General features: G+C 31.3%; 1 protein-coding gene across 1 annotated transcript; it reads right to left on the bottom strand.

The window, feature by feature from the left end:
- Positions 1–2,593: 2,593 nt before the first annotated feature.
- Positions 2,594–24,139, bottom strand: Kdm2 (Lysine demethylase 2). Its single transcript, XM_065505051.1, has 4 exons — positions 23,946–24,139; positions 7,472–7,632; positions 5,266–7,357; positions 2,594–4,800 (listed from the first exon to the last, which is right to left on the bottom strand). Exons 1-4 carry the CDS (start codon positions 24,003–24,005, stop codon positions 3,328–3,330), a joined length of 3,786 nt encoding a protein of 1,261 aa, XP_065361123.1. The 5' UTR covers positions 24,006–24,139; the 3' UTR covers positions 2,594–3,327.
- Between the last annotated feature and the right edge of the window lie 237 nt (positions 24,140–24,376).

Here is a 24,376-nt window from a genome sequence, read left to right as displayed (position 1 = left end):
TATCTAAAATCGTTAGCAACTTGGCCAATAAGCGTTTAATCAAGAAAAACAGCTCGATCTGTGATCACTCATATTTCTGACAAAAAATCGATTTTTTACATAGAAACTCAAAATATCTAAATTCGCTAATAACTTGGCCAATAAGCGTTTAATCCATGGCAGAACAAGCAAGGTACAATTACTAGAAAGTATGCTCTCTATTATACATTCCCTATAACGTCAAACAAAAGAAAATGAAAAAATATCAAAAGGAAATGTCTAAAAAAAAATAATTGAATTTAAATTTTTGTTACGAAAAAATTAAATTTCAAACATTAATTTACTAACAATTGCAGAAAAACTAATAAAATATTAAATAAGTGTGTAAGTTTTAGTTAAAACGTTACAAATTTATATAATATCGCGGTAACAAATTAAAAAAAGTTAAGTGAATAAATACATAGTTTGACGTTTTGGGGGTGAACATTGGAAACTCTCTCTCTAATAATTGTACCTGGTAACTGATTGTAACATGGTTTAATCAAGAAAAGGAGCTCGATCTGTGATCACTCATATTTCAGACCAAAATTGTATTACTTATATAAAAACTCAAAATATGTGCATTGATTTACATACATGTATTCTGTTGTTGCAAGACATTTCAAACGCTTCTCACAAATCGAACACAAGCATTTTTTTAATTTGGACAGGACAACGTCTGTCGGCTCAGCTAGTTTTAAATAAAACTATAGTTATCTGTCAACATGTTGACAGATAACTATATGTTGACTCCCCTACCTATAAGGATTCAGAATATATCGCTCGATAATGAATTTTGCAGATGTAGTCTAATGTTTTATTGAATATTAATAATTTTTTATAGCATTTTAGGAATGCTATGTTTAGTTCAAAATGTAGATTTTGTTTTTTCCAATATATTAGCACTAAACATAGCTCCAAAACGCGACAACAAATGTTCAAGTATTTTTATTACTTTTAATATAATTTAGCACGCGACATATTTTCGCATCGCGTTCAAGAAGTTTAAACAAAAGCTTCATATTTTTCAACATACATTTGGTATAGTGCTTCAATAACTTTCTTCATTCTTTGCTGATTTTCTCTATGTTTGCTTGAAAGTATAGGTATTTGTCTTCCCTTTTTCATTCAGCAGATTGTTTTTCCAATTTTAATAGGGGTTCAGCCGTCTTCACAACGTCATTATCGCTATTTTTTTATACTTTAGCTTATATTTTTTAATGTTTCCCAAGTACTAAATTGTTACTTCCCTTATTATTTCGGCAAACGTTTTATTCATCACAATGTGAATGTTAAAATAATAATAAATATTGGTTTTTGAAAAAAACTACACTTACGAAAACGATCGTAAAAATAAGATTTGTCGACGCAAAATATGCATTTGATGGCCGATTCACCTCGAGAACCCCACTGGTGTGTTGTGGTAGAACCACATTTCGTCCGCGGTTAAGTAACTGCTCCAAAACTCGTCCATATTGCGGTCGAAGAACGCCAAACACTCACACGATTGCAATCGATTGTGAGTAAACGCGGCACCCATGCTAAAATTAAAATGGAACACATTCTTTTTCTCATTATTTAGTTTTTCAATATTTTTGTGTTGGGACACCGGTCAAAGGGTTAATGATCAAACGAAATTCAGTTTTTTTCCATTTTCTCCTCATGCGATAGTCTGCTATAAATGACAAACTAAATGACGCACTTTTTCAAATTTTGACAGGAGTCAACTGACAGATACTTGTTGACAGGAGGAATTCAAAAAGTCACGGACTTATTGACGCGGCCCTCTTCTTCGATTCGAAAGGTTATCCTTTCGAATTACAATGTATTTAGCACACAATTTCGAACATTTCTGTTTTCGGATTGAGTTACGTAGGAACCGCCGAGGTACAGTGCTGGTTCAATTACTATTTACTATTCAATTACTATTTTTAACCGTCCCACAAATGGCTGAGATATGAGAAAAAACTACGACTACCCCGATTTTTACCTATTTTTAACCCATATCTTGATTGCGGCTTAGAAATATTATCATTAAAAACTTTTTTCCCAAAATTTTATTTACGCCATTATATTTTTTATATTTATCTTTGTGAATCGTTACCTTATGAACGTTTCGATTGGTTAGCCAACCAAGAATATGAATTAACATTTATTTTATACAAAATTAACTAAATTTTTTAAAAGAAATATGCATTTAAATGGAAAATGGTCGTACAAACCATTTAGAATATTTGACGATATATGTATGTATATTTATAATATTAAAGTAATTCACTCTACATAGCAAACTATCATTGCAAGTCTATCAAAAAAAACAAAACAGTTTACCAATAATTTTAAATTTCTCGAACTTTATTGGTTTCTTAAATTTCACATTAAAAGTTAAATTCATGAAAAAAACTCTACACAAATATTGCATATTTTGTAAAAAATATACAAAACAAAAAATATTCCAAATTTCACTAAAAATTATAATTTCCCAAAATAAAACGCAGGCTTCAAGAGAGAAAATAAAAGGTAAGAAGGACATTAAAACGTTTATTTTCTCACTTGTATAATATGCATATTAAAATTTATTTTTTATGTTTATTTTTTTTATTATTGCATACATTTATTTGTTTTATATGTATATTTATGCATGTATGTATATATTTTTATATTATTTTTAAAATAATTCTTATAATTGCATTTATGTATGTATGTATATTTCTTAATTTTCTTTTGTTAGTTAGTATGGTACATTTGAGTTGCATGAATATTTAAAATTTATAAAATTTTAAATATGACACTATAAATGTGCGGATGTTTTTTTTCAATTTTTTTTTTTTAATTTTTTAAATGTTTATTCATTGTATGTTATAACTTAATTACAATTGAGAAGAACAAGAAGTGTTACGATAAAAAATATATATGTACAATATACATATTTGTAATATCATCGATAACATTTTTATTATAATGTGTAATTATAAATATTTAATTGTTGCAATTTGTTATGTTTGTTATATTCTGTATTTGTTTCATTGTTGTGTGTTTTAATTTTAACTGAGCTTAAAAGTTAAAGCTATTTAAAAGATCATAAAAGGGGAATGCTTTTTCATAAAGATACATTTTTTGTTATATCTACTGGATTATTTGCTTTTGTTTTTTGAGTGTGTATTTTTTTCTTTATAATAAACCTATAAATGATGAAAGAAATTGTTTAAAATGTTTTAAATCTTTGGTTACATCTTTTAAACTTTAACATGGTGCATTGCTGGGGTCTATTTTATTTATTATGAATCGCTATTGTAGAGAAGAGATTTTTTAATCATTCCAAATACTTGCTGATCCAGCAGCTGATGAAATGGGGGTCGTTGAGGTGGAGAATGTGCTACTAGCGCCGCCTGAAGAATGTGGGGTTTGAGGTATTTTACGCTTTTCAACTAGCTTTATGTCTTTGACACACAAATCATGCTTGGATTTGGCAGCAAATTTAATAACAGCTTGAGTGGATACTTGCGGTACGTGCCTTAAGTCCAGCCATACCAATTGATCACATCTTGCTAAATGATCCAATGATAGTTCGGATACCAAACGGCAAGCACTTAAATTTAATTCTACCAGATTTGCAATGGCCGTAGCCGATGTACCTATTTGTGCCACGCCTGCATCGGTTATACGCTGACAAGATGATACATCTAAATGGATCAAATTCGGCAACGATTGTGTTATGTAGCGCAAGGCAACATCAGAAATATCGGTTCCAGAAATTCTTAAAGTTTTTAAATCTCTTAATCTGGTTTTCGAATCGGTTAGACCGGGTCTTGAGTCTTTGGGCGGTGATAAGATGTCGCGTATGGCCGCATCGTTTAGACCACGCACAAAACTTAAATCTAGAATTTGTAAAGGAGGACAAAGGCAGGTGTGTAAAGCTAAAACAGCTTGTATGGGACAATTTTGAAGAGAGAGATTCTTGAGCGCTGGTAGACGGGCAATGACCCAAGCCAATTGTCTTTTAGCAATTTGAGTCCAATCTAAGATTAAATGTTCCGGTTGTCGTCTAACGATGGCGGTTAAAAGGGAAGCAGATAGTTTCAATTCAGCACAATTCATTGTTTTCCACAAGTCGGGATCAACAGCAACATTAGACCACACCTTACAAACTGAGCAACAGGTTACCAAAGATTCTTGTGGCAAATAACGGAATATAATTTTTAAGAGCGTGGCATCTAAAGCCAAATTTGGGGCAGCATGACTACTGCCGTAGCCCGAATGTCCGCCTGGTCTCACAACATACGAGGGTTTTTTCAGTACCCTCGTCGAAGAGTTCAACATTTGTTGAGCGAGCTGAGATCGTATGGAATTCTTTTTACGTGAACCTTGTCCTCCCGTTCCGCCATTACCTGCACCGCTACCAATTCCAGTTATATTACAATCAATGGAAGCATTTGCGTCTATGCTATCCTGCATACTGCTGCACATACTCAAACCGTCATCACTTTTACGTCGTTTAACTTTATCAACGGCCGTTGGCGATATACCAGGCGAGGGAGTATCATAATTTCTCTCAGTTTTCACATCTAATGGTATGTGACGTTTAATGCCATGCTTCCAATTGTTGGTATTAGCGGAGTTGGTTTCCATTTCAGATTCACTGGTGAATACAAATTCATTGTATTGTGATATATTTGAAGACAGATGACCATCCAAATGATCACCACTGGTTGCAATGTTAACTCCTCCCACAGATACTCGTCGTACTTCCGATGATTTTTGTCGAGCACGAAAATGACGAGGCTAAAAATAAAAGAGATAGATCATTGAATTTATTTATATATTTTAAAAAATAATGTTAAAAGCCCTTTAAATTATGTATAATATAAGTTATATTACAAAGCTATACATACTCCTGAATAATAATTAAATCTTACTGATTCCCAAACCTAAAAAGTAACTAATTAGACGAAAGAGTTTTTGCATAACTCTTTTTTTAGAATCTCATTTTCACCCTATGAACAACATTCTTCACCTTGTTCCGATACCTAAAATAACCATTCTAATTAAGAGTAGACCAATCATAAAGAAAAGCAGAATATGCCAAATTCCTCACTAATGGACTTTATCGTCTTGCCTAATTATCTTTCTAATCACAGGAACAAAATTATAAAGAGAATTAATCAGGGTACTGACAACTGAGTTTTGAAGTTCTAACTAAAACATGTAAATCTGCTTCGTTCTGATATTATGAATCACTTTTCTTACCTTATAATCATTATTTTTTCCCGATTTACAACAACTGGGACATTCCCAACTATTTGGTAAATCTTCATTAACTATACCCTTGGCATCGGCTGCATATTCGGTGCCATCTAAGGAGGAGAGAGCACAGTCGGGATGAGCAATTTCATAGCACACCGAACATTCCATTAAAGATGATGGGCCATCAATTGAGGCCAATTGCTTTGTTTGCGGCGAGACAGGTGTCTGGCGCCAACCATCCAAATGACAAAATACACATTGTGCTGTTACGGGCAACATGGGTGACAAGCACTGGCGCATCATGCACGTCTGTTTGGCCCGGCCGGGTCCACCGAACTTTACCATATCCAAACAGAAGCTACATTCGCCACAATCGGATCTTTGACAAGCAGCACAATTTTTGCACCGAGTACGTCGTCTACGCGGCTGTCCGAGACCGGTAACATTTGGTGAAATTTTGGATGATTCGCCGGGAGAATGGCAGTTGTCGGTTGAACTGCTGCTGGGGCCATGTGATGTTTGTATGGGTGGCAAAATTTGTGTATGAGCTGAATTATAACTAGAACAAGATGCTATGACACTAACGGTGTTGTTATTGCTGTTGTTGTTATTGTTGTTGGCAGCAGCAGCTACTGCATTAGCCAAATGCATTTTCTTTGGAGGTCTATATTTGATATTGTCTGTGGGAGAAACAAATGTAGGCTGTTGCTGTTGTTGCTGCTGTTGTTGTTGTTGTGTTGACTGTTGGATATTACCATTTTCTATCGGTTCCTTTTTGATGGTAATGCCGTTATCAGTGGTTACTGTGGTTGTGCCGCTAAACGCCAACAAAGTGGTGGGTGTGGTATTTAAGGAGTCTGCTGCCTGCTGTTGTTCTCGATTCATTTGCTGTTGTTCCCTTATGATTTCAGCATTTTTCCTGGCAATTTCTTGTTTTATCTCTTGCTTAACACGTGTACGGTCATACTCTTGAAAAATGGGATGCATTAAACCGGGCGGTTTTAGCACCGATTCACCTGTTATGGCCATTTCCGGTTTATCTTTACAATGTCTCTCCACTAGAGTGCGCACATCCTTAATTAATGCTACTGGATCACGCACCAATTCGGGTACATTTTTCTTATTCGGTGGTAAATCATACAAATACATGACAATTTCTTTGAGACCAAACAATTCATAATGGGTGAGGTGTATGTGAGGTCTTGAAGCCATTTCACTTTCCTCAATGGATGGTTCTCCTTCCAAATGTGAGTGACCTAGAAGTACATAAACGTAACGTGCCAAAACATACCACAGCATTTCCGTAAAGAAAGGATAGCGAAATTTTTGCGGCACTTTTGTGCCATCTTCAACCTGAGCGGTTTTCAATTGTTTTACAATACCAAAAGAATGCAGAAAATTGCCGCCAAATACTAAAGAATCTGTGGGTGTATAGACAGCATGTATCCATCCAGTGGGTATAAAGAATGTATTGCCGGCCGTGAGATAAACACGAGCACATTTTTCCACCGTATCACCAAAAAATATGTCTGCTTGTTTTCCCGACAACACCCACTTTTCATATAGCTGTAAATTTTTTTCGGTCGGTGGTATTAACCAAAATACTTTGCTGCCCTTTAGTATGTGATACCAAACAGAAGTACCACCGAAATCTATATGAAAATCTGTATAACAGTTTTTAACCGACATCAAGCAATACTTTTGTACCTTTGGATACATCATATTACCCAAAAGATTAGTACCCTCTCTTTGAGCATCTTTCAGACTTTTGGGCCAGACAACATCCACCCAATCTATTTGCCTGACAATATCGGGACTCTGTATGTAGCTGTCTAGACGGGTATGGGAGAACTCCAATGATATAACGTTAAGTAAGCGATCTTTTTGTTGATTATCATAATACTGTTGCCATTCTTTCATGGTCATTTGCAAATTTTTCTGTGTATTAACGTCCATAACATCCAGTATGCGACGAGAGCCAACACATAAACGCACATCATTTATTGTAAACTCATTAGGATCTGGCATGCGTATGCCCAAACCAGTTTTATCGCGAAATAATAATGGTATATTGAATCCGTACTGTTGCAAGAAACTGAAAGTTTGTATAAAGAAAAGTGGAGTGTTAGTAAAAGATGGCATGCACAACTTGCAACATATGCAACAATGTTGCGCATTGTAAATATGTACATATATTCATATAACTTACGCGACATTTAAATCACTACCACGCATTTCGCGTACCATTCCAGTTTGTGCAAATTTAGCTGATTCCAGCTTTTCAGCCACACTAAAACCTCGTGTACCCTCCAAATCATCATCACCCAAGCCCCATTCTTCTAAATATTGTTTGCGTTCCTTTCGTTCTCGCTAAAAATATAAAAACAAAATAAAAATTAATCAGTATTTATTACCTAAAATATGCATAGTTCATTTTACAGATAAATGTAATTACTAAATTGAAACAAAATAAGCCGGAAATAGATTAATACCGGAAACAACGAAACAAAATGAAATAAAACATTGCATTCGTACTCTCACAAAATTTGTCTGTTTATGTGACTCTTTGTTCATTGCATTCTCTACCAGTGCACAGTGGATCCGCCCATAGGCCAAAAATAAATAAAACGATGACAAAATATTTAGACAAAATGCATAAAAATTGTCTCTTAGATATCCAATCTTTTAAATGTAAAACCGGTTTTTGCTGGAAATCTAACGGGACTTTTTAAAAATAAAATTAAAAGCATGAGCAAATATTCATTTGCAAAGCGCAGCTGAACGCTGGATTTACAAACGTGCACTTCAAAACGGTCTTGCAATTGCTGTAGTCCACAAAATTAAATTATTTTCAATGGATTTTTAAGTTAAAGGTATTTATTTTATCTTTAGAAAATAATAAAAACTAACTTGTGTTGTAATTCTTGTAAACTTAATGTTTTAGTTAACCTATATGTTTGTTACTTTTTTGTATAACTTCATTATGTTTACTTAAAGTTTTAGATGTGTTCCCCCAATATTCCCCCGTAGGGTTTTTTTCATTGTATTTATCAGATTCTTAAGATAATAAAAGTGCTGAAGTTAGTTGCGGAAATTTGCGGATGGGCGTGTAATCTTTAATATACTAACTCGCCCCACAGTGGGATGGCTTCATACATTTTTTTTGCAAAAATTATAAGTTGTGGTCGTAGAGCGCTGAAATTTGGCACAGAGAATTATATGGACTAAGTTAAGAAAAAAATGAAATTTTATCAAAATCGTCCACGCCCAACGCCCACTGCCCATACAATCCAAATTTATTTTTTCGCATAAAATTGTTTATATCCAAGCAAAAGTCTAGAAATTTGGTACATACATTTATTGAAACCAAAAAGGAACTCATGCTGAATTTCAATAAAATCGGTCACGCCCACCGCCCACGAAACTCATTCATAGATTAGAATTTTTTGGATATTTCGTTTATTATTCGACAAAAAAATTTTAGTTTTCATCCTGTCCCGAAAACTTCCGAAAACAATTATTTTTTTTAATCGAAACAAGACACTCCCACCTTTCATTTTATTAAAAAAAGAGCTTGGGGGAAAGTGGGGCTACATTTTTTTTCTCCATGGAAAATCAAAAATACAATAATTATTAGAGACTTATAGATTTGGGCATATCTTTTTAACTGTTTATGGTATCCCCATAATTTTTTTTATTGATGTGGAAATGTTATATTTTTCAAATATGTTAAAGGTAAATGGTATATAAACCACTGAATTGCGTGAAAATATAAGTAAATTTTAGCTTAACACCCTTGCAAGGACTTTACTAGCATGGACTTTTTTAAAAATAAAATAAATTTTTTCTTAAAACTATAAGTGTACATTTCATCTTTAAACATTTCTCTACAAAACTGCATCATTTGATTGTTGAAATTAAGTGTTTGAAAAATTGACTTTTTGACACCAAAATACCTCTGTGCGCCGTCTTATTTTTGCATCGGTACATAAAAATCTGATCCATGGAGCTGAGGTAAGCAAGCATGTAGTAGTGTCAATAGGTGAATTGTCGGAGGAAGATGCTGAAGCGAAAAATAAGCATATAAAACAGTTTAGATTGCAACATACCCGAAAAATATCGCGCATATAACTTTGTATAACTTTTTAATTTAGTTTTTTTTTCAGTGTATAATTCAAATGAATTAAAATGGAATAAAAATTAACTAAAATTGTTTAAAACAAACGAATTTTCATACTGAAATATTTTATTTCAAAAATTCATAAAACAAATCTAAAAGCCAATTAACCCTTGAAAAATCAAAGGGCTACTGTGGCTACAGTTGTTAATATTTTTTCTAAAAAATTTGCGGACTTTAAGTTCTTCGGGCATGCTATGAGGTGATAAATTTTGAAGACCCTACCTTTTTTAGTTTTGAAGATATTGATTATTGACCGCTTGTTCATATAAGGGAAACCACTGTGCAGTGTTGCCGTAAAATGGTAAAAAAATAACAGAGATGGAAAATTAAGATTTTGAAATGTTATTGCAATTCTTTATTTTAAATGTACATACATATGTATATTTTGTGGATTCACAAGGTATCCTATTATGTTATATAGTCATAATGTTCTAATATTTCATGACTCAGCGGCTCGGCTTTGGCGCAGGTTTCTGCTGGTTGGTTACGACATCACAATAAACTAGCATACAGAGTAGTAGTATTTTAGGAAATATTTTGTTTGAAAAACAATAACAACATTAAAAATATTAGAACATTATGAACATATTTAATTAATTCATTTAATAATGTTAAGAAACTAAAATTCATTTCCTCACAGTAAAATCCCTGTTTACCCTGCATACTTATTCCAAATCGCTAAATAAAATTACTGTCAAGAACTACAATACCACACCTTTGGATTGGTATCGATAAAATCAGGTCTACGTAATAGAAAAAATATATCAACACCCTAATTGTCCCGAGCTTCGGCAAATTGAACAATGTTGAGCTATTGCTATAGGAAAGTTAGTCAAAATCTGTAATGGATTGGTATCGATAAAATCAGGTCTACGTAATAGAAAAAAATATAGCAACACCCTAATTGACCCGAGCTTCGGCAAATTGAACAATGTTGGGCTATTGCTATAGGAAAGTTAGCCCAACATTGTTCAATTTGCCGAAGCTCGGGACAATTAGGGTGTTGATATATTTTTTCTATTACGTAGACCTGATTTTATCTATACCAATCCATTACAGATTTTGAATAACGACTAAAGAGTGGTGACGTCTAATAAGAGGCAGCAAACGTTTCTATTGGCATTCTTTTATATAAATATCCGGAGTTATAGTTAAAGAATTGCCAAATGGGGTGCTCTTCAGACTACAAATTACATGCCAAACCATTGCCTTTCTACCAAATTTATCCATTTTTATATATTTATATTTTGGGATTTTATAATAGTACTGATGGTTCTTCTTTCATCCCTGGAAAATGTTTAAATAATATACGCCAAAAGTGCATTTGGTAGTAAGTACACTCAAAATGATACTCTTCAACTACTCTATGACTGAAACACTCAGAGAGAGAGAGTATGAAAAGTTGTTAGAAACCAAATGTTTATTAAAACCGTTATAAAAAGTTCGGTCTTCAATAGTTCAGTTAGAATTTCGCAACCATTAACACATGGAAATCTATTTAGTAATTGCAAGTGAATCATTGAAGACTACTTAAAAAGAAATCATATTTGGAAGTGATCGGTTCTCTTGTCAGTGTTGTTGCTATATAAAGTTCTTACTTGGCAATTTTTGGCTGAATAAGACGAAGAAAAGATTTATTAGTTGTGGCAATTAAAAATTATTAATATTTCAATGATTAAACAAAAACAATAGATGTATTGTCTTTGATGCCCAAATTAAATTTTCTGATTTTAAATTGTTTCAGTTTTCACATTTTTTCGGTTCAACCTATTTTGTTAATTTTAAGCTCTATTCGGGTTTAAATTGTTTTTCAAACATCGGACTTTCGCAGATTTTGTCTTTTTTGGTTTGGACCTGCAAACTCGAATCATCCGAAATCCGTGATCCAGCATTTTCTTGTTCGATAAAGCTACCAAAGCAGTATCGATGGCGTTTTGATCCAATATATTTTGTACATTGGATACTGGACTTATTTACTATCCAAAATTTTGCACAAATATTGCTATTGGCCCTTTAGTATTTTAATAGTTTTTAAACGTCGGACGGTCATTTTGTTCCATTTTCTATACCAAACATTTCTGATCAACAGATAATATTTGGTGAAAGTTTTATACCCGTAAATCTTTATCCCTCTAAACCTCTCTTGCATTCAACAGATAGATGGATGGACGGACATAGCTAGATTGTCTCTGAATTTTATAACTTTTGTTGGTCTACGAAAAATATTTCGATATCTTACAAAAGTCGATCTTTTTGTTGGTGGCTATACAAAATTTTATAATAATGCAATTTTCCCATATATTTTGCTAAAATTTTAAATTACAATAAACAAAATTCTTTAATCAATAGGAATATGAACTAAATAATTAATGTTAGCATTTTTTAGCGCACATCAACATTTTATCTTATTATACAGTGGTGGCCAGCAATTTAGGGACAAATATTTGAATTTTTTTTATTGACTGAATTTTAAGTGCGTTAATGCCAAAACAAAAGGACCTAGGGGTATGAAATTTAGTATTAATATTTTTAGTTGCTCAAAAATGTTTGTAAAAATCGATATAACATATATGGACTAATATATGTGGAAATACGTTGAGCCGCCTCTGCGAACATCCGCTGTTAATAAAATGATATGTCCGAAAGAAATGCAACTGAAAATACGAAATTTAGTCTAATCTAATAATAACAAGTAAGAAAGCTATATTCGGATATCCGAATAAGCTATATTCGGATATCCGAATCTTATATACCCTTTACCAAATTATACTTAAAAATACAAATTTTAAATATTTGTAGGTAAACAAAATTATTTTTTTTTCCAAACTTGTTTTTTAAATTTTTTGGGGAAATTTTTTTTTTCGAATTATTTAAAATTTTTATTTTTAATTTTAAATTTTTTTTTTTTAAATTTTAAAAAAAAAAAATTTTGTTTTTAAAATTTTTTTTTTGTAAAAAAAAAATTCGAGTTTTTAACTTACTAGGTTCAACTTACTATGGTCTTATATACGTCGTGGCAAAGGTCTTTGAAATATTTATCATTAGATATCCATATTGTCTATATTAATGACTTAGTAATCCGATTTTGCTGATTTTAAATAGGAAACTTCTCGAAAGCATGTCTGACAGAATTATTGAAGATTTGGATCCCGAAGATATCTGGGGTCTTCAGAATATTGACTAGCATATCCCGGTGCACTTCGCTACCCCTATTCTAGTAAAATTAAGAAATATGAATGGATTTCTGATACAACCTAACTACGTACAATGATATGAAAATAACACATGCAAAATATTGAGAATCTCTCAATTACAGTTTACTTGATATTCAAACAATAACTAATTTGGTATGGGAGATACCAATGATCCCACCCATTTTTATGTATTTTATGTAAAAAATAACTCATATCAAACTTCACTTTAACTTTCTTTTTTATGGGAGGGGTCATTCCTACTAATCCGATCACGTTTAGCTAAACTTAGTAAAAAGGATCAGGAATAAATTCGTTTTTAGCTAACCTCCGTAGAATGGTAATAAATTGATTGATACACATTTTAAATACTTTTAGAATTATAGTTCTCCAGATATTCGAAATTAATTATTTACTTTGTATGGGAATTGCCACGACCACTAATGAAATCCCGACCATCTATGCGGACAAAGTTTGAAGAATCTTTTAATTATTAATTTGTATGGGAGGTGAGTCACCTCCTTTACCGACCCTCCATTTTGGTTCCCCAGACTTTCGAAACAAACATTTACTTTGTATGGGAGGTGCTACGCCCTCTAATCTAACTTCGCCTATATTCAGCTAATTCCGCACAGTAATAAGAACTTAATTCGTAAAAAGTTTTAACACTTTTATAATTGTAATAATTCTCCAGATATTCTAAATTAAATATTTACTTTGTATAGGGTGTGCTACGCCCTCTATTCTAATCCCGAAAATTTTCAGCGAAACTATGCAAAATGATAAAAGAGCCATTTATACAAAGATGGAATAATCTTGGAATTATAGCTCACAAAATATTTAAAATAACTATTTACTTTGCATGGGAGGTGACTCGCTACCTGTTCCGATCCGTCACATTTTTGCTTAAACTTCATGCAGTGATAAGAAATTGATTCGTATAAAGTTTAAAGACCGTCACAATTATAGTTATGCAGATATTATAAAATAACTATTTACTTCCTATTTACATATTGAGAAAATAAAAAAAACCTTCAAAATATTTCTTTCAAGCGACTTTAAATTATTAAAATCTTCTTCTTCATTGTTTTCTATAACAACTCTCACTTAAAACAGAGCGAAATCAATACTGTTTAATTGTTTCTCTTATTTATTTACAACAACAAATTGGAACACACGCATTGCTTTGTTTACTTTTTAGCTTAAGGTTCACATGTACACGTTTTTGCATATGTGTTAGTAACATCTTTAAACGTTTATAGCTCCTAAAAAACTGAACCGATTTCAATATTCTGCACTTCTGTGAATAAATCCCTTTAAAATGGTATATTTTTTTTCCAAATTGAATGCACAATGTGAGCGTAAGAGGGGTCTAAAGAAATCGACTTGCCTATTAATATTATGATTTCAACATATAGACGGACAGACAGACGGACATGGCTTAATCGACTCCGCTACTTTATAGGTTCGGAAAATTATATTGTGGAAATTACATACGGAATGACAAACTTATATATACCCTTCTCACGAAGGTGAAGGGTATAAAAATATAATTGTCAAGTTGTAGAAAAACCGTATGTTGTTGTGGTGAATATGTGCTTTTGCATATATCGCTCATTTGCTGCAAGAACGTCATAACTAAAAATCCGGGAGTTTTGAACTGAGTAATACAAAAATTGGGCCGTTCTTCTTTAGTCTTTCATATAGTTTTATCAGTTTTAAAATAAGTCAATTATTTTTTGTATGAGTGTTTTTTTTTTGTTGTAAACGTCAAAATTAAAATTCATGTTTTCTCGTATATTTGACAAGTAAAAATTTTTTTAAATATAGATTAGAACGATATTAATAGCTACTATTTAAATCAGGATTTATTTCTGAAATCGCATGATTTGTTGAAAATTTATTTAAGAAATAGTAAAATGTCATAAAACATTCAAAGTCGTTTTTCTCGAAATGACTTTTTGCAGCAAATGAGCGATATATTTGTGGAAATATTTAAAAAAATTAATTTAGAATCACAAGGAATGTAGCAAACAATTTTGTCCCTAATTAGCTGGCCACCACTGTATATGTATACACTCATTTGTATCTCCCATGATGAACGATAGATAGATACACTATAATAAATACGTACTTAGTACGTATAAATTTTCTTGTTGTTAAGTTTTAAATACCAATCTCTTTCAATTTCACATATCATTTGTCTACCAAACTTGGTGCAGGATAGATGTCAAGTAAGATATTCTTTAGAAGAGTTTTTTTTTTCTACCTCATGCGGTCGTATTTATACGAAGAATGTGAATAAAGCGCGCTAAAAACCTGCCACAATATAGATATGTATATGTTTGTGTGTTTTTGTATATTATATATTGTGCAACTGTAAGCAACCCCCTAAAAAAAAGTATGCTCAATATTCCATTTATGACATATGGTTGGTTTGTTCTGTTGCTGTTTCTGTTGCTATATTGTTTAGTATATGACCCCCACCCCCCAGTAACGAAATACAACAAAACAATGGCGTAACGATGCCGCGTCATACTAAAATTAACCCACCTTAGTCTATTATATTCTCTAGTAGGAAGAAGGACACAAATTATAATGATGTTTGTTAAGGCAGTAAAATAGATGTGTGTGTATGTATTTATATTAGGGCAATAACTTTTTATAGTTTTCTTAGCAAATATAAAGTGAAATTATGAAATTAAGGCTGATGATACTGCAATACTTAGCTCCCTTGCAGATCCCTAGGTAGCTTCTACTTCATTGACCAATTATCTCACACTCGTGGAGATATGATTGAATAACTGAAGAATACGAGTAAACGAACTCAAAAGTAAACACATCACATTTACTATCAGAAAAGTTGACTGTCCGTCTACCTATCTCACTAAATAACATAAACATTACACAAACAGATACTCACCCTTATCGTGAAAAACATGAAATATCCATTTCCCTCGAAGGGAAAATTGCTATCGTGATATTCCCCTGAACTTTTCATTCACAATAGTTGATTTTGTTCGTAACAGCTGTTTATTGTTTACAAAATTCCATCTAAAAATTTCACAACATGGGGAATTTTTTCACGTGAACAGAGTTTATGAACGAAAAATGGGAAAAAGGAACATATTTCATATGGTATTCACTTGGATAGACAACTTACTTGTCTAGCCATGAGACTTAACATGAAGTTAAGAGCCTCTAGCCTTCACTGATTAATCAATGACAAATCAAAATTAAGCCTTGACTATAAATTCATCCAGTATAAAAGTGTTTTAAAATCAATTTGGACATATGAAATCCAACGTGGAACGGCTAGTAATTCTAGTATTGAACTTATAAAGAGGGCCCAATCGAAAATTCTTAGGACAATGACGGGCTCACCATGGTACATAAAAAATGAGAACATCCATAGGGACCTACACGTACCGTTAGTTAAGGATAAGTTGAAGAATGTCCGTGAGAAATACATTATGAAATTACAAAACCACTCGAACCCGCTTGCAAGACTTTTCGCACAGAGCCAAACACCATCAAGGCTTCGTAGAGCCGATCTACCACCCCGTAAAGATGTGGCCCATTTGTCCATCAAGGATCCCGTCAGGGAGCATTAGGTTTTAATTTTAGTTATAAGATTTTAATACTAAGGGCCGTTTTCTCATTAGGTGATTATCTTTTTTCCCAACGAAATACTGCAGATTAAAGAAATTTGGTTTTCTCAATGTCGCATTTGCTTCTATTCTGTCGCGAAGCTTAAATTTATGTCGACATTTAGTAACATCCAGTTTGTCGATATATTGAGACAACTGTGAAAATTAAAATTTCATGCATGAAGATTTATTCCTATAACGATCCCAAAAAAATCATTGTACATTTTGTGGTACAATAACAAACATTTCGTTATACCCCTATTATACACATATGCATATATACATACTATAAATGTAGTACATACTATTTATTTATGAATATTGTATAATAAATATTTACGTAAATACATCCATTTATACATACATACATGCATACTTACATACATATGTATGAAAATATACAGATTGTTTTTAAAATTGAATATCATATAATTGATAACATTCAGTATTCACCCTGTACATAATAAATATGTATATCATGTCATAATTTTTGCGCAATTTAAAGGAAAATATGCCTCCTACATAGAATGTTGTACATATAAGCATATTTTAGTACATATCTAGTTTTAAAAAAAATATACTAAATATTTAGGATGCAACTACATATTTGGATGAATTTTAACTGCGAGTACAATCAAACCAACTTTTTTTTATTGGAAAATATGACAAATCTTTTCAAATATATGAGTATGATTTTCCTATAATGAATCATAAAATTTTACATTACTATAGTGATATTTCTATCTATCTAGAAAACTTTGATTATAGCATACACTGTTAACTAGGGTAAGAGAGGTCGTTGTGGTTGTTTGCTTATATCTCTGCATTTGTAACGAATTTAATTAGCATCCTAAGCGGGACTATGATGTATCAAGTTATTGGTGGCTTCGGAAAGTTGATTTTAACATACAGATGAAATCGAGTCTTATAACGATTCTTCAAACTTTATTTTATTTTGAAATATAGCTCAGTAGTGAATATGCATAGTTAATGGGGTAACTCTAAACAGTCAACATTTTTTTGGCACCACTTTACTGGACTTTACACTCGGTCTTGACAAGACATCAATTTGTTCAAGAGACGAACATTTTCTTGTCCGCACATGAATTTGTCTTGTGAGGACAACTTTTGTCGTTGTTATCAGAATAGTTGATAGCACAACTATGACTGACATTAGATGTTATATTCTCACAGAAATGCCACCTATTTTAAAAATTTCCCCACACAGAAGAACATGAACAAATTTGTGTTTGTATTGTAATTCTGCCGACAAGACGTGGTGTTACTGTCAAGTAATTAAAATCTTGCACCCTGTATAAATAACATGTTAGTACCGAAATTATAGCAGAAAAAAAGAGGCAACCATTCGTAATTCAGCTCTAGGTTGAGAAAGAATTTGCGCGTCATTGCCATTGTCGCTTAACCGTCCCAGCATCCTATATGAAGATATAGGTCGACTGAGGATTTGAATCGATGTGGGAGTTTATACTCCGCCCAAAAAAGAAAAAAAGAGCAATATTTTTCTCAAATTAAGCGTGTGAAACTTAAAACTTTAAAATTTGATTTTACATCCAAAAAAATCGTTTTTCATTTTAAAAATTAAAAAAACAAGTAAGAGCTATATTCGGCTGTGCCGAATCTTATGTACCCTTCACCAAATTATACTTCAAAATACAAATTTACAAAAATAAATTTTTTTACAGTTGTTTTTTTAATTTTTTTGAAAAAAACATTTTTTTAATTATTTTTTTTTTTTTAAAAAAATTTTGTTTTTTAAATTTTTTTTGGTGAAAAAAAAATTCGGGTTAAAAAATATTTTTTCCGATTTTGACCCATTGTGGGTCCAACTTATTACGTCGTTGCAAAGGTCTTTGAAATATCTATCATTAGATATCCATATTGTCTATATTAATGACTTAGTAATCCAGATATAGGTCAAAAATCGAGGTTGTCCTGGTTTTTTCCTCATATCTCAGCCATTTGTGAACCGATTTTGCTGATTTTAAATAGGAAACTTCTCGAAAGCATGTCTGACAGAATTATTGAAGATTTGGATCCCGAAGATATCTGGGGTCTTCAGAAAATTGATTTCAACAGACAGACAGACGGTCATGGCTTAATAGACTCCGCTATCTATAAGGATCCAAAATATATATACTTTATAGGGTCGGAAAAACTGTACTGCAGTATTTAAATACTTAACTTAACAATTAAGTTTAAAACCTCTTCAAATAAAAGGCCCAGGAAATGACTCCCCGAGAAGTTAATAATAATCTAACATTTGAAACTAGTTGTCAAACTGTTAGCCGCACGGCAAATGAGGATAATGTTGGTTGTAGGGCTCTATAGTCGACCTTTTTTTCGATTTTTATAAAATCGACTTTTCGAACTTTCGAATTTTTTACATTTTTGAGTAAGTAGACTTTTGTTATTTATGAAAAGAAAAAAGTTATTATTTCTAAAAATAAGTCCAAAGGGAAAAATATTGTACTGGATAACAAAAATATACAATACTTAGACTGGAATTGGATACAAATCCATTTTAAACGATGTTATGTATCCATACGCTGAGGAAAATATGTCCCTAGTTTTGAGATTCCAGCACGACAATGATCCCAAACACACTTCTAGTGTTGTAACCGAGTGGTTACAAACCAATCAGGTACGTGTTTTAAAGTGACCAGTCCAATCTCCAGATTTTGGTGAAACATTTGTTCCTCTGAAATTAGTCCATTGTGGTTCCGAATTTCTAAGCCGTTATATATAGTATATCGATGGATAGGTCTCTCAATTTATATGCATATTCTCTATATACAAGTAAACAAATTCGGGTTCAAAAATATTTTTCCCGATATTTATTCTGAATTCTGAATGAATCGTGCATTAACTAAAAATAGGCTACAAAAATTTGAATGAGTTTACGATTCTTGCTGTTCCATTTCCGATTCAAAACAGATCCGTCAGCGACTCAAATCTGTGAACGGTCTTTTAGGTCGCGGTAGTTTCGATAAAATGACCAGAAGTCTAATTACGTATAATAATTCAATATATTTTTTTTTACAAAAAAAGGATGTTATTAAACAGACAAAAGTTTAGACTTTTTCTCAAACATGAAAAATGTTTTGTGGAATTTCTAATACAACTGGTCTGAGACACATAATGGTTAGAGGAAGTTTTAATAAATTTAATACTTTGAAACCGATTTGTTTGTCTTTTATATCTTGTTAGAAAGACATTTCAGTACAGATTAGAGTCGATAAATCAAGGATTAATGATATCCCAGCATCCGAATATATTGCAGAATGTGTTTAAAAATAAAAGTTGCCATTATGAGTAGAGGTATGAAACGAATCTTGAATCTTAAATTTGTGTATGTATTTTTAATAGACAATGCTAATTTTTTCCGCACAACTGTATGTCCTGGCATTTTTTTCATTTGATTTTATGTTCATAATAACAAACTTGTTTTGCAAGTTCTTTGTAATCGTGTGTATCATCATCATCATCAACATCGGCATCAGCAGAAGCAACAACTTTTCAATTCATTACATTTGGTTTAAATGAAATATGAAGAGAACTTAGGAGCTTGAGAGCATATTATACCTATAGTAGTTAATATTTTTGCACGAAATTACACAGACACCAGGTAAAACACCTTTTCTATATACTAAAATGCATTATAAATGTGTGTTTTTGTAGTTAAATACGAGAAAGATTGTTATTGAAAAAGGGCAATATTTAACACAAACATCCACACAAGTGCATATATTATTGCATTAATAAATTGTCAATTTTATATTTGCTGTAAACATTCGATAAAAGATAAAATTGTAAGTACAAATATTGTTGTACATTGTTAACTCAGTATGATATTTTGTGTCATAGTTGTTTCTATGAAACAAATTCTACAGTTATAAAAAAACATTCTTTAGTTTTTGATTAATCTGATATTCATTCAACACATGAATTTTTGATATTTCCCTAGAATTCCCTGGAATTTTTGTTCTTTCTATGTTTTCTTCTTAAAGATTATTAGCTGCTGATCGAATTCTTTGTTGCTGATCGAATGATTCCATTATATCCTTAGATTTTTTCTGTTCTAGCAACAGATGGTCAATTGACAAATAACGGTTGAAAGATTAGCATCAAATTCGGTTATTACAACCAAAACTGTTTTCTCTGCGTGACCAAACATCAGATTTTTTTTAGTTAAAACAGAAAAAGTCTAAAGGGGTCAAATCGCAAGATATTGGTGGCCTGTTCACATCACCTTCACGTGTGATGACCATGCCCTCAAATTGCTGGTGCAAAATATCCAAAGTGTCATGAACTGTGTAACACGTAGCGCCGCCCATTTTAAACCAAAAAATTCTAGGAAAACTACTGATTCGAAAAATTTTACTGGTTTTTTGTTTTAAAGAATGATGAAATGAAAAAAGTCCGGAAAATTAGGAACCCTAGATTTCATATTTGAGTTGTTGCTGGAATTGACAGCACGTGATAAATCGTGGGAATGCTTAAATTTTGTTTAATTATTTTACTAGAATAATTTGTTATGTGTTTATGCAATAGTCAAAATTTTCATAAACTTGAAAATTGTGTTTCGATCTTTCATTTGGACACGCATGAATGGTGATCGTAAACTCGATCTGTATAAAATATTATTTCTTTAAATATTTCAACAATGTGAATGTTGAATAAGGTTTTCGTTGAATATTTCCTTACGCATTATTAAGTATCTCTTTTATTAAATAATACACTTATTATTCATACAACTTTATTACACCTTATTTTAAAGGTTCCTAAAAAGGTAGGTAGCTTCACTTGCTGTTTTTTTTTAAATTAAATCTTAATTTTAGACCGATATAATGCCATAATAGGCTGAACTTATAAAAATAACCGAATTATCTTCCCATATTGTAGGTAGGTAGATAGTTGATTATTACACCTAGAAATGTTTTCAATAGAATTACTTTTAAACTCATATTGCATTTGCTGATAACACGAATCGAGGAGTATATTTGCAGTAGTGTTCGTGAGTGAGAGAATATCAATTAAATAATTGAGAGAAGAAAATGATGTGAAACAAAATTGTAAAAACTCACACAAACCTGAAACCAACAGAATGAGAAAATTTATTAATTTGAAGCAATGATGATTTTTTTTTATTTTAATTGTACTTTTATTGGTACAATGGGAACCTAAAAAGTACTATAAGAGCTGTTAACAACATTATTTAATTAAAAGTTCAAGCAGTTTTTCATTTAAAATATTGAATGCGTATTGAAATTAAAGCCAAGTTTTCATCAGATTGGCTTCGGAATGGAAGCATCCAGACCAGATCATGTCAACCATTGTGTGGATCATTTGTTTTATGCAATTGGTATGAATACTGATCAAATGAATAACGAAAGTTATGAATTATTCTGAATAACTGCCAATTAATATTGTCTTATCAGATTGGCTTCGGAAGGAATTTCGAAAGCAAAAATATTTTAATTCAATTTGAAATTAACAAAAGTTGAATCATTCAAAGAATTAGGATCAAATTGAACTAATTAATTCGATGCTCTGATATTCATTCGTTCAAATTTTACACTAAGACGAATTCTAAATATTTCTTCACGAAAAATCACTACATCATTAAATTTTAAGTTTTTATGGTAAATTTTATTGTGAAAATTTATCGTAAACATTTGGGGTATTCACACGGTCTACTATTTGGTCATATTGTCATAATGTCCTAATAGATTATGATAGTTTAAACAAATTTTTGTTGTATTTTAAACAAAAAAGTTCTAACCACTTGAACTATGTTTATTGTTTTGTCATAAAATAATATTTTTTGTTTAAAACACAACTACAAACATTATAATATATTAAGACATTATGACCAAATAGTAGAACGTGTGAATACCCCAAATGTTTACGATAAATTTTCACAATAAAATTTACCATAAAAACTTAAAAAAAACTCGATATATGGATATCTAATGATAGATAGTCGGAACTACAATGAGTAAAAATTGGAAAAATATTTTTTAATCCGTTTTTTTTTCACTAAAAAAAATTTTTGTCATTAAATTTTTTCATTATAAATAAATAAAAATTTTAAATTTTTTTGTCACAAAAATGTTTTCACTAATAAATTTTGTTTACCGAAAAATATTTAAAATTTGTATTTTAAAGTATAGTTTGGTGATGGGTACAAAATATTCGAAACAGCCGAATATATCTCTCTTACTTGTTTAACAAAAATTTGTTTTCACTAATTTTTTTAACCCGACTATCTAGATTTTTTCAACAAAAATTACTTTTCACCAATTTTTTTTTTTTAAATATTTATTTTCACAAAATTTTCACCAATATTTTTAATTTATACTTTGGCACTCTCAATTGTTTTTTTATACCCTTCATCAGATAGCGGAGTCGATTAAGCCATGAACGTCTGTCCGTCGGTCTGTCTGTTGAAATCAATGACCCCATTATCTTCGGGATCCAAATCTTCAATAATTCTATCATACATGCTTTCGAGAAGTTTCCTATTTAAAATCAGCAAAATAGATCCACAAATAGCTGAGATATGAGGAAAAAACCAAGACAACCTCATTAATATAGACAATAATGATATCTAATGATAGATATTTCAAAGACCTTTGCAACGACGTATATAAGACCATATTAAGTTGGACCTACAATGGGTCAAAATCGGAAAAAATATTTTTTAACCCAAATATTTTTTTTCAGCTAAAAAAAATTTAAGAAACCATAAAATTAAATTTAAAATTTAAAAAAAAAAATATTTTAAAATAACAATTCGAAAAAAACATTAAAAAAACAACTGGAAAAAAAATCAATATTTTGAAGTATAATTTTGTGAAGGGTATGTAAGATTCGGCACATTCGAATATAGCTCTCTTACTTGTTTTTGTTAATATAAGAATAGTAAATTAAATATTAATTATAAATATTTTTATAAAAAAAATTTTTTTTTGGATTATTTGGAAACATTTCATTGTATGGGTCAATATTATATTGTCACTTTTAACCACAATGAAAACATTTTAGCATATTCTATAAACCGATTGGGTACAAATTAACAAATTTTCAAAACCCATCACTGATGCTCGTCGAGCGAACACAAAAGTCACAGACAAACGAAAGCGAATATTTGATAAAGAAGAAGACAACAACGTGGAATAGAAATATATATAATAAAAAAACAACAATCACAATAAAAGCGAAAAGAATTCGTCATGCGGCGTTAGTTTAGTTTGGTCGTTTCATTACGCTGCCAGACGCGTTCCTGTTAACATGAGGTGATGGCTGCTAACTCGGAATATGCGGATAAAGTATATTTGAATTTATATTTTTTCTTTAATAACGAAACTTAATGTTACGCTGCACAGTTATCAAGTGCGCGTACGCATTGCACACATACGAGTATATACATACATTCTTATTTTTCCATTTTTTACTAAATATTATTTACTTTCAATTAACATACAAATCATAAATTATAAAAACAACATAACAAGCTACATAGATGGATGGATATTATGATAAAACTCATATGTTAAGCGATAAAATAATTTGTAAGAAAAAATATGTTTTATATTGAGATAGAAATATGTAATACAAAAAAAAAGAAGTAAAACTCACCAACTGGCGTCGTTGCGTTGCCTTTTGTTGTTTTCCTGGCGATTCCGTTGATTCGGACATCGCCACAGCTTAAATTTTCTTCTTTTTGTTACGTTTTAAGTACTTGTTATTTTAGAGAAGTTTAACTTGTTTCTTTAACTTTTATTTTATTTTATTTTTTTTTATTTTTTATCCGAAACACATTTATTTTTGAATTCTTTGCATAAAAGGTAATGATGATGTTGTTGGTAACTTCATATACACATGAATATCCCTCCTCAGTCCAACATTTGTGTTATGGGCTGTAAATTAATAAATAAATTTTGTTTTTTTTATTGAAAATTTTTCTTTTGTATCTTTTTTATTTATTCATCTTTTGAAAATGTAAAACACAATTAAACACCCTACTACACATTTGTTAAATATTGCACACTCATAGCAAACACAAATCA

The sequence above is a fragment of the Calliphora vicina genome, chromosome 1 (genome assembly GCF_958450345.1).
Source record: "Calliphora vicina chromosome 1, idCalVici1.1, whole genome shotgun sequence".
Taxonomy (NCBI): Eukaryota; Metazoa; Arthropoda; class Insecta; order Diptera; family Calliphoridae; genus Calliphora; species Calliphora vicina.
This window is presented reverse-complemented; position numbering and strand designations above follow the sequence as displayed.

What these genes read in the sequence shown, in the direction of transcription:
- Kdm2 (XM_065505051.1), bottom strand. Translation starts at nt 24,005, where the DNA reads ATGTCCGAATCAACGGAATCGCCAGGAAAACAACAAAAGGCAACGCAA. An exon ending in CAACGCAACGACGCCAGTTG is followed by an intron (nt 7,633 to 23,945) that starts GTGAGTTTTACT and finishes TTATATTTTTAG; the next exon opens with CGAGAACGAAAGGAACGCAA. An exon ending in GAAAAAATAATGATTATAAG is followed by an intron (nt 4,801 to 5,265) that starts GTAAGAAAAGTG and finishes TTTTATTTTTAG; the next exon opens with CCTCGTCATTTTCGTGCTCG.